Here is an 11,850-nt window from a genome sequence, read left to right as displayed (position 1 = left end):
GTATTGATAATTAAAATGAACAGTCATAAATTCATCAAACTCAGCTCACGAAATGGTAATTCGCCCCAAAAATTGAGATATCAAACAAAGAAGTGCATTTTTGCTTTTCAAAATCTTGATAGGTTGAGTCTAGGCTTGGCTTTCTATTATCTTTGTTGTTTCAATTTTTCACACTTGACACACTTAACTCTGTTGGGTTACAGTTCATTGACACTGGAAAACTTTACAAGCATGGATAGGTGAAGATATATTGAAAGGTTTAAGAGATCAATGACCTCTAGCTAGGATAATATATATATATATTTTTTTTATGCATTGCAAGGTATCCCGACTTTTAGGATGACACAAGTATTTACTGTTGCACCACCTAATCCCATAGAAGTTTCCTAACATGCAACAGAATAAGTAAGGAAACCACGCATTTTATAAACACTCTCAATTCCCTCTTCCATTCCATCAAATACGCATGACGGCTCCACTTTAACCTCTTGGTCTCACTATCCCTTCTCCTTTTCTAAGTAGATTCACCGACAAGATCATTACACATTCCCACATCAAGTAAGTCAATGTTTAGAGCCTGAGCAGAATAAGTAACTCAATGTTTAACACTAAGCATTTTAAAGTTGGGTAGGTTAAAACCTTAAGCAGGCAATGTCATTACTGTGGACCAGGGGCACTATACAACCAGGGAGAGCGATCTCTTGCGCTAGTTTTATCATTGACCCAACCCCATCGGGTCCTCCAATACTATATTGCTTTTACCAAGTTATATATAAAATAAATAAAAGAAAGAGACTTTTGAAGCTTTGATGACATTCTTAGGGCCTTAATATATTTAGAACTCACTTATAAAGATATTTTGTCACTATATCTTGATTCAATCTCATTGGAAAACCATTTTTATCAAAACCATCCTAGTTCTTTATGCAGGGGTCGCCTTTACTTGTATCAATTGGTGTCAGAGCATTGCTGTAATGTGAGCCTTGATGTCAATTGGATTTCAGTGATTACTTTCATGATAACTTCACAGTTGTGAGCGATTCGAACTATCCAATAGAGTGATTCTGTGACTATTTACTAGTAGAGAGATTCTAGATTATCTTCTCCCACTACGTGACACAAGGGGTAAATTTGATGCTAAGGTCCATCGAATTTAGCCAAATTTAGTCGGACCATGGCGTCAAATTTACGCCTTTTTCACGTAGTGTCTGAACATCTGTTTGGTTGGACTATTCCCAAGCTTTTGACAGTTTTGCAGTTGGGTGGTTCTGGGGATCTTAAAGCACTTGACTAATCGATGGGGAGAGGGCACATGCAGTCCCTCCCCCACAGGAACCGGGTAATTTCTGGGATGAATCCTTAAGGGGAGATTCAAACTCAATACATCTGCTTCGTTAAGCGTGATGATCTTGACCATCTCTCCAACGTTTCTTGGGTTTTTACTATAATTATTCAATATCATTAAAATTATATTTTTCATCGTTAACTTTACCAAATTTTCAAGACATACAACCCTACAATATGATACTTACAATTTTTCTAGGTCCAATTTTTTTCAATCGCAAAACCAGAATTCTAGAAATCTTCTTTGGATTCAAAGAACTTCACTCAAAGTAGAACAAAGACAAAGTATATTGAGTGCAACTTTATTAATGTCATACACCGGATTGCTCGAGTCAAACTCAAGAACAAGTAAACTGATTCCCAAAACTAATATATCATACAAATAAGTAGAAGAGCCACTGAAGTGTCGAACATCAACATTTATTCTCTTTCAATAAGACCTTTATTTTATTTTTTTCAGTCAAAATGATACTACTTCCTTCTGAGAAAAGAAATGGCCAGAAGATCAACTATCAGGTAACAAAGCTAATCACACAGGAGTTTCGGCGCCCTCTTCAACAGTCAAGAACCCAGTATTGGCATTCAAGTCTGTTTTGACATAACCAGGACAAACAGAATTTATGCTTAAATCTGGGTACTTCTTTGCTAGAATCCTTGTGTGAGCATTCACAACCACTTTAGAGACCGAGTAGGCAGTAGGCCAGCCTTTGCTCTGATGCAAATCTCCCTTATAGTCCTTTAGAAACTCATTCAACACTCCATCAACTCTCTCCTCAGTGAGACCATCAACATCACTTAGTATCACTTTAGCCATTTCATTGGAGATATACTGAAACAACACGATTAGAACAATAAATTGGTCGTAGGTAGTGGCTAACATTGGAAATTGAAGCCTTAGATAAGAAACATACGATGTTAATTTTGGATTTTCTAGAAACCACGATGAATATCATTGTGTTTCATATGATATCCCCACTACTTTGTCCAACATATTAAGTCCAACATACAATTAAACTCCAAGATACAATTAAGTCCAGTTGCACATTATACAATTAAAATACTATAACTTGCACTACTAATAGATACAACTAGAAAAGAAAGTGAATAACTTATAGTACATGAGCTTGAGAACATTTTTTTTCTCATAAAGGGCAGGAAAGTACAACAAAGTAGACCTTTTTTTTGTCTCCATTTATTTACAAATTACCAACACAAATTTCTTTTTGGATCAAGTAATTTTGCTAATATATCGAAAGTGAAATATGAATGGGTTAGAACAGATACGGATCTCTAGCCCAAAAGCTGTTATGCTAATAGGAATACGAAGACACTTGTAGTCCAATATGTCACTAATGGGGAAAAGTATTTGTACCTCTAGCTTGCCCTGTGTGGATGAAACATTAACAATCCTCGCTGATTTAGAGAGCTGAAGGAAGGGAAGAAGTGCTTCTGTCATTCCTTTGGTGCCATAATAGTTTGTTTTTAGACATTCTTCTGCTGATTCGTATGTTTGTGTCATTGCTTTCATTAAATTGCTCTGCATTGATGAAGAGTAGTTATACAAGTCCTTTCTATAGCGAAAACTTACAAAAACCTATTAATAAACTATTTTCTCGGAGACTTACCACAGCATCCCCGCTGCTTTGGCCCCATAAAATGTCATCATTTATTATGGTTCCACTAATGCACTACGTGAAAATACCATAAATTCGACGGCACAAATCCTTCGAATTATGTAACAATTCGGCAGCCTCGACCATCGAATTAGGCCGTCGAATTTTGGCGTTAAGGTTTGATCGAATTTCTCAGTGTTCTTCAAATATTCAGTGAGTTTCGAATGTCTCAAATGGTTTTCCTCTGGTTAGGCTGAGAAGGAAAGTCTAAGTCGTTAAGGCTTTTTTAGTTAGAAAAGAAATTCGATAGTTCGTTGGGCCGAGGCTGTCGAAATTTTTTATCGGGCTTAAATGCGAGTTTTGGGCCGCCAAAAATAAACGTTGATCATGGGCTGCCGAATTTAACGGTATAACAGTAACGAATTTAAGCCTTTTTGAGGTAGTGATGGCTGCATTGTTAACCTGCATTGAGTTCCAGTTTTGTATCAACTCATTACCACTGACATTGTAAAAGAACAAAAAAATTAGCCAAGCAATTTGATTTCACTTTACCTTTTTGTTGAAATTTTAACTCAAATGAAGAGATATGTATGTTATTTTATTAAGTATGCTTCATGAATTAGCCCCTAGGCGGATTCAAAACCCATGAAAAATGCTCGAATCCAATCGTTAGAATTGTTGATTTTTGCTGTATGTTTTCATTATTTTCGTCATCAAACATTTTACAAGGATTGTACAGTTTCAACATCATTTTATGTCGATTGCCAACCTGAGGTGACATCATGATCCTAGAACCATATGACCAATTTTCATGGTATATTGGTACCATATATGGGATTTGCTTTAACAGATGAGTGTTAAGCTATGCTAAATCAACAAGAAGCTACCACATCCACTTAAACAAGAAAAATTTCAAGACAAATAACCGCTTCACCCAAGTTTTCTGAAAATTTTCCTATTACCCAACAAAATATATTTTTTCAAGGAACACATGGCAGCTTGATATTGATTTGACAGCTTAACTATTGAGTTGAGTCCCACATTGGACACTCATTGCCTTGTCTCTCCCCTTATAAGCTACTAGGCCTCTCCCCTCATTCCCAATTGGTTTTGAATTGGAGCCCCAAATTTATCATGATATCAGAGCATGCCTTTCTCTCCACATCACCCACTTCTTATCTCCACGTGCTTGGGCTCAGTCCGGCCCACACATGCCGGGCCGTGGTGAGTTTAGTCCCTAATCGGACACTCATTTCCTTGTCTTTATCCTTATAAGCTCATGGACTTCTCCACTCATTGCAAATTTGTTTTGAGTTGGACTCCCACCCAAATTTATCATTAACAGTCTCATTTGATCCAAACCCATAATCTTGACAAATAGTTTATTATTTGGGAGAAAAGAAGTAAAACCATTTTTCTTTCAATCTTTTTCTTTTTTTCTTGTTTCATTTTTATAAGTTTATCATCATGTTATGTTGTGCGGAAGCGTAACAAGAGTAAAAACAAAAGCAACACGAACACACAAGATTTATATCATTCGACAAATTACCTACGTCCACGGAGGAGAGAGAGAAAAATCTACTATCAACAATAAAGATAACAGACTCTTTGTCCACAATAACAAGAAACCTCATAGAGCAAAAAAGATAAAGAACCCCTACTTGTCCAAGCCCAATAAGAATAGTAGACATCTCACAACATATTATAATTTAACAAACCCCAAATTATAGTTTTATGTAAAAGGAGCGATGTGTACTGAATTTTTGATGTGATATAAAAAAGAAAAAGTTGGGCACGGAGGTCGATTTTAGTTTCAATAAAAGATTCTAAAAGAGTAAGAAAAAAATTGAAAATAAATAGATTGAGATGAAAGCAAATATAAACACAATTTCAATAACTAAAGACGTTGATTGAACATTATTATTTTAAAAATGGAAACTTATTAAAAGATCGGTATGGAATTATTACCAAGATATCAAGCTTGCCAAACTTAGAATTGATGAAATCTGCCAAGGAAGCAATACTAGATGGGTCCATCAAATCAAGTTGATGAAAAACAACATGACGTAGTCCAGATTTTTTGAGATTTTCAACAGCTTCAACACCTCTTTTCTCATTTCTAGCTGTTTATACTACAAAAACTCCTTTCTGAGCTAACTGTTTACGTATCTCTAATCCAATTCCTTTATTGGCCCCTGTAACAACTGCAACACTGAATACAACATTATATGTTAATAAGTTTTCGTGAGTCTAACAAATAAATCATAAAAAATAAAAATAAAACGAGAACCTTTTAGTTGTAGAAGAGGAAATCGTTTCTGCCATTTTATATGGAAGTGAGTTAGATGCAGACACGGCAGGAAAAATCAGTTACGGCAACAACTTTTAGTGACGGTCAAAGTTTGACCGTTGCTGTTCTTTATTTTGCGACATCGGCTCTCCTTCGTGTAAATCGCAAATATTGATGAAAAATTGTTGGGGCTGCCCCGACGAATTTTAAAAATCCAATTTCTATGGCTATTAGACCACGAATTTTGCAAATTCTCCGCGTCTCTCTCTATTCTCTCTCTCTCTCTCTGGTCTCTCTCGATGAATAGCTCGATATCTCTCTCTGTCTCTCTCGATCGATCTCACCTCTCCAGCTCTCAAATCCGCAATTATTGTAACCCAAAGCATCCATCCAACCAATCTATCTCGATCCTCAAAGGTTTTTTTAGCAAGGAGGTTTCATATTTAATGTATAAAGCTTTCGATTGTTCTGTGTTTGAGGTAATTTTGATTGGAACCAATCTATCTCTTTGTATGTATCTTTTTCGTTTCAAAATTTTCTTTGTGCTTGACATTTCCAGGCTTTATTGCATTAGAAAAACCTAGGGTTTCAATGGTTTTCATCCTCATTTTGTAGGTTTTTCCATTGTTTCTTGTGTTTATCAAATTCACTGATAATCTCATAATTCTGTTTAATTTAGGTCTACTTTACTAAAAAAATTTTTGGCTATAATGATCTTGACTATTTGTTGGAAAGGTTTTTCTATTAGAGAATTATAAGATTATCTTTGGGGTTCGATAAAAATGCTACTTTTATTTTCTTGCCGACTGTTGTGACTTCGAACCACTTGCAAATGTTTAAGTAGAAGATTGAGATTGTTTTTCATCTTCGTTGTGGAAAATTCCAATTAATTTTAGGATTTTGAATGACAGCTCAAATTTTTAAGAGTAGAAGATTGTGTGTTTCTTTGAAAAACCAAATTGAAATCACATAGCTAGTATTTTCTATAATGTAAATTGTGGTTTGGGAACCTTTTTAATACTCAAAATAGTGGCTCAATCTTGATGACTAACTCTTGGTTCAGGTTGGTTTCCAATCAACTTGGGTTTAAGACCATGTTTCCTCATAGTTCTAAACTCAAATTGTTACATTATTTACCCTGGTTTTAAGTCATGAAAGTTTATAGTGGATTTTCTCTTTACTTGTTGGCCCAAATCACTAACAAGTTCATCTAAAGTTTGTTTTGGATCAACTTGGGTTGAAGACCATGTTTCCTCATGCTTTTATAAGAGACACAATATAAACGTAAAGACCATTGTTGATAGATTAGTTGTATGTAAATTAGCATCTTTGTAGAGTTAAAAACATCTGTTAATCAAATTATTTTTTTCAAACAAATAAAGTGAGTCAACGTTCTAGTTTATAGAAATCCTTTGGTTTTCTTAGCTCTCCAGGTTCACAGTGGTAGCTTGTTTCATGATGCCTTGTCTTTTTAATCCCTTTTGTTCTACAAATTTTTTAATCCCAACATTTTAGTGTGGAACAATAGCTCTTTTTATGTATGGCTTACATCCTTTCTCTATTTGGGTTATAATGATCAAATGTTGTTGGATTGTGTTTTTCTATGAACATATTGATTTATAACTATTTCATATACTTGGGTAATGTTGGATGGAGGAGTACCTATATTATTTGTTGGAATTGAAGAGTCAGCTACTTATGGAGAATTGATATCCATTGGAGGGCTTGGTCCGAGTGTCAATGGAAAGCTCAATTCAACCATTACAGAAATTTTTGAAACCAAGCTTTCCTTGGATAGCTCTTGATTATGCTTCAAGTTCTATGATGTTGAGGTGAGTTCAACCAGAACCATAAGTCTTTTCTTGTTTGATGGCATGGATATTATTGGGATTAATGTTAATATATTGTCCTTGTATGACATTTCTACGTTCTTCTATTGTATATATTTACTAATCTTAAGAGTTTGCATGACAACTTTTACTATCTAAATTGTTGAATGACTTGGATGTTTTAAGAAAGACTTATTTGTTATCATTGTCCTAAATTGAAGTAACTCTTGTTTTGCCTTTCTAATGTAAGTAGGAATAATTTGTGTGCTTCCTTTGGTTATATTTCCAGTTGGATTGTTCATTGTTAACATTTGTAACTAGTAAGTGATATAATGTTCAAAATGCTGGCAATCCTGAAATTGAGAATGAATCCAATTCATCCCTTGGTGGTTCATTCACCTTAAAGTGGAAGGGTATGTCTAAATAACACACAAATGCAAAAACTGGAGGATATTGAGATCAAGCTTGGACATCACAACATTACCCCAAGAATGGTATCCATTTTGATCTCATATTTTTTTATTAGTAGAAAATTTTCTATGAAAACTCAACTGTAATATGATTTTAGCGTTGCCTAATTTGTTTAGAATAGTATCTATTTTAGTTTGTCTTTTAGAAGTCTAGTTAGAGGGCTTCTTTATTATAAGAGATCAATAACAAGATGATTTAGTAGTTTTTATGATGATATGGCTCAAGAATCAAGATAGATTTGAATGGCTAAATAATATTCTTATTACTTAGCCAATGGGGTAAGGCATACTATATTCATACCAAATCAGTAAATTGAGTTGTTCAAGGAATAGGATGAGATATCGGTTGCTCAATGTGTTGTGAATGGCTGATATCCAACAAACATGCCACAGTACTTACAGTCTTTTTTTTTACTCGATCCTGAGATCTCCTTCACATGAGGGTTTTTCCTAATCCCTTGAGTTACGAGGGGATTTTTAACCTAGCTATCTTGGTTCAACCATGATTTTTGGAGTCAAAGTTGGATGGCCATTCGTTCAAAGTAAAAGCTTTGCTTGATGTTTCATCAATACTGCAGGGTGCTTCCTGTTTTTTTCTGCAACAAATTTGTAGTTTATAAATCTTTTACTGATCATGCAGGTTCCTTGTATTTAGTGTCAATTTGTAGTTTATCCATGGCACAAAACCATAAATATTTTTTTAGTCAAATTTTCATGACTTTATAACTAAAGGAGTCGTGTTGGAGAAACATTAAAATTGACATCGATTCTCACATTGCTGATGTGGAGGTGCACACATAACTTTATCTTTCTCTTATTTATTTCTAAATAAAATCCTTTACTTCCTCAATTTCTTCCTCTTTATGTCCACTGAGCCCCCTGTATTAACAAGATTTTGGATTAAAAAACATTACATTAGATTCTGGTGTAACAGACAAGGTCTCTTTTATATATTTTTTCTTCTCTTTCTAATGTCTTTTTCGATCAATCCTTTTTTCCAATTAAAATGTGCTCTCTAGTGTAGGTACATGTTACAAATCTGATTTTTATCAAGTAATAAACTCTACTACTGACCTAATAGTAACGGATTCTACTAAACATAATTTCAGTACCCCATAAATTCTACTACCGAGATCAGTGCTGCTCATGTCTCTCTTGGGTGGCTTGAACGACCATTAATGTATCTGTGCAGTCTCAGCTGAATAAAGCAGTCCAGTTCGAGGGAAGTTGAGTTGAGGTCAAAGCTGGCAGGTTTCAGACATTGACATCATAAGGCAACAAGCGATACTCGATGTCAAGGTCCGTGAAAATTTTGATCAACTCGTCAACCAAGAGAGCCCTCCTTACCCATCTTTTGCCCGTGTCCTGGTGATTCATTCGATGGTTGGCCACACTGACAACTTCAGCCTGTTCATATCCTCCACATCCCTCACAACAACCATTGGAGCAGGATGCCAGTGTTCTGTCTTTTTCTCAATGTAGTTGCAACATCAAAATCAAGAATTGTTCATCAGACCTCTCCACATGAAAATAGATTGATCAAATTACTGGAACCAGACAACTTGTTCCACTATTTGGGATGGTAAGGTATTCCAGTAGCCCAAGAAGACCTCTACATAATATATATATATATGGTTATGATCAACCAAACGAGTTTGTTTTGGGCCTAGGTGAGGCAGTCATCTGCACTAATGCACACAGATGCACTGTTCTTAGGCATTTGGAAATTTGATTGAACAGGTGCACCTCATAGTGACTGGCCCACTGTCTAAGTATCAAACCGATCTTATGAGCATAAACATCCAGTAAACTGATCTGTTTTGTAGATGAGAAGTGATCATATGGTTTTCCATCAACCAAAAGAAAGCAATTGATCAGTTAGGGTCATAGAGTTGGTTTTATTTTTATTTTTTGATTGGTGGAGTGGTGTTGGTTTTATGTTAGGTCAGAAACCAAATGAAAAACATCACCATAGGTCACATGGTTCAGATCAATGTGCTGCTCCCCCACCAATTTCACTGGTGGAAATGATTGAACTTTGTATGAGGTACACCCACTTTACTCGGTGTTCGAACTATTCCTTTCTCTTTCCTATATACACTCCGTAGATAGTTTGTTTGTATGTAAACACGAGTTTGAACAATGACATGTATGAGGCCTTGCCACTAGTAAGCTAATGTTCTAGTGGTTGCTTTTCACACCTGGCCCATTAAATCGTGTTGGGGATCTCCTTTAATAGCACAACCTATAACTCTTTTCAATTCAAGAATAAGGTAAGCAAACTCAATGTCTCTGATTGAACAACTTTTAACCTGATGGCTAAAATACCCATTTGTGACACCAATGATAATAATATATTTAAAAAAAAAAAAAAAGAAACTTGTGTCTTAGCTTCTTATATGTGACAGTTTCTTGTAATACCTCTGTTGATGTTTCTATTGTCTGAATCTGATTTCTTGTAGGTAAATGCTGCGGCAGGGGTGATATATGACCTTGTCGATCCAGCTGCAAACTTGATGTTTGGGGCAGTGATAGATCCGTCTCAGTGGTCAAGTAAGTTGTCAATTATGTTTTATTACCATCTTTTTTCTTTTTTCTTTTTCTTTTTCTTAATGGTTTGGGTTGGCTGATGATATACTTCCGCGGTTAACAACTTATCATTTGGAATGACAATAAGTGTGTCATCATTATTCATATTGGATCATCCGTCCATGATGTCTGAATCACCCTGATTTATCCATAATGCTTGACAATAAGTGATTAAATCCAACATTTAAATCAAAATGCAGCTAAGAATCCAAATAGGATTGGGTTACATAACTTACTGAGGGTTATGCAGGCCTATTCTGAAATAAAGAGTATGTCGCTTCGCACTTCTATGGAGAATTGTGTTATGGTACGTCTTGAGGCTGGAAAACCCATGTATACGCCATCGTGAGTATTGAAAATTATTATAATGTTGTTTTTTCACAAACTATAAGACATGAGCATAGATGTGTGAACTGGGCTTTTCAACTATGTTATATAGTATCTTTGCATTGCTATTTTTTTATATTAATTTTTTTTTTGTCACTATCTTCAGATGTTATGGATTCTCATATGCATTTTATGAGATGCAAAAGCATAGTCAATAATATTGGGGTGTGATTTCTTATACTTTTATAAATTTATAAGACACCCTTGACTTGATCAATAATATTGGGGTGTGATTTCTCTTTAGGCTGTGTTTGTATTGAGGGAAGGGGAGGGAAGAGAAACTCATTAAGGGAAGGGAAGGGAAGGGAAGTTTCTCTTCACCCTGTTTGGATTGAAAGAGAAGAGAAGAGAAAAAGTCAAGTTTCTACTGTTTGGTTAGGATTCATAAGAGAAGAGAAAAGAAATTATTACTGTCAAATGACAATTATACCCTTCATAGTCTAAAAAACAAAATTCTACTTGCACAATGATACAAAATATAAACACCTAAACTCATTTGACCTTCTTTGTTCTAAGAAATATTTTAAAAATTGAAACGGTCGGGTTAAATTAATCGGATCCAAAAATGTAATATTAAATAGATATTTTTTATTTCTTTCCAAAATAAAGTAACTTCAACTTTAAAACCATGATCCAATGCCATAGGATATAATCTACAAAACAGCTCTTTTTGGAATTTTGGGTCTTAAAAGGTTCAAAGATGATGAAGAGAAGCTCAATAAATTCATCAAAATGCATGTATTGAGGTTCTTGAAGATGGACATGATTGTTGTCTCACTGAGCTTGAAAGGCAGGAAGAAGTCACTTTGGCTCTCAAGGTGCTGTTTTTATGTCTAATAAGTTCTACTTTTTGTTTTCTTGAATGATTTTATGATAAATACTCGAGATTTCTTACTTTCAAGGATAATTTAGGGTTTTCTTAAATGGTTTCAGATTTTTCAACTTGTAGTTTAATGCACCAAGTTTTGTCTAATTGTAATTCGTCCTTCGGGTTGTAAGGAAAATCCACAAAATTAAGGAATATTTGCTATAATGTACTTAAGAACATAGTGATAAAATCTGAGTTTTTTTTTTTAAAGATCTCAATTAAATCATGATTTAAATAGTTATCGATTAAATCATCACAAAGTTTTTGAAAAAAGTCATGATTAATCATGATTTAATCAAGGATTTAAAAAAAAAAAATCACATATCATTTTTGTTTTTTCTTATCATTTTTACTTTTAAAGTTATCCAATGTTTTCCCGCTGTTTCCAAAGCTTTCTCTGGTCGAATTATTCTCAAACCGTGACTTTGTCACTGTGGTTAAGAACCATGTATAGCTAGTG

At 34.7% G+C, this 11,850-nt stretch overlaps 1 protein-coding gene and 1 long non-coding RNA gene across 6 annotated transcripts; one reads left to right on the top strand and one right to left on the bottom strand.

Moving 5' to 3' along the window:
• Positions 1–1,681: 1,681 nt before the first annotated feature.
• LOC147389711 (short-chain dehydrogenase/reductase 1-like) lies at positions 1,682–5,235 on the bottom strand. Its single transcript, XM_086417784.1, is given in 3 exon segments — positions 1,682–2,173; positions 2,717–2,881; positions 4,926–5,235. Coding segments are annotated over 3 exon segments (603 nt in total). The 5' UTR covers positions 4,995–5,235; the 3' UTR covers positions 1,682–1,804.
• Positions 5,217–10,604, top strand: LOC147389710 (uncharacterized). 5 transcript variants are annotated; one of them, XR_015170465.1, is made up of 5 exons: positions 5,217–7,079; positions 8,739–9,128; positions 9,496–9,593; positions 10,009–10,099; positions 10,386–10,604. It is a non-coding gene; the product is annotated as an uncharacterized LOC147389710 (long non-coding RNA). The 5 variants fall into 5 exon arrangements; XR_015170463.1 differs by having other exon boundaries at positions 9,491–9,593; XR_015170467.1 differs by having other exon boundaries at positions 8,739–9,133.
• The last annotated feature ends 1,246 nt before the right edge of the window (positions 10,605–11,850 follow it).

This window comes from Akebia trifoliata, chromosome 12 (assembly GCF_017979445.1).
Source record: "Akebia trifoliata isolate Shusen 1 chromosome 12, ASM1797944v1, whole genome shotgun sequence".
Lineage (NCBI taxonomy): Eukaryota > Viridiplantae > Streptophyta > Magnoliopsida > Ranunculales > Lardizabalaceae > Akebia > Akebia trifoliata.
The sequence above is the reverse complement of the archived record's forward strand: the minus strand, read 5'-3'. Positions and strand labels throughout refer to the sequence as shown.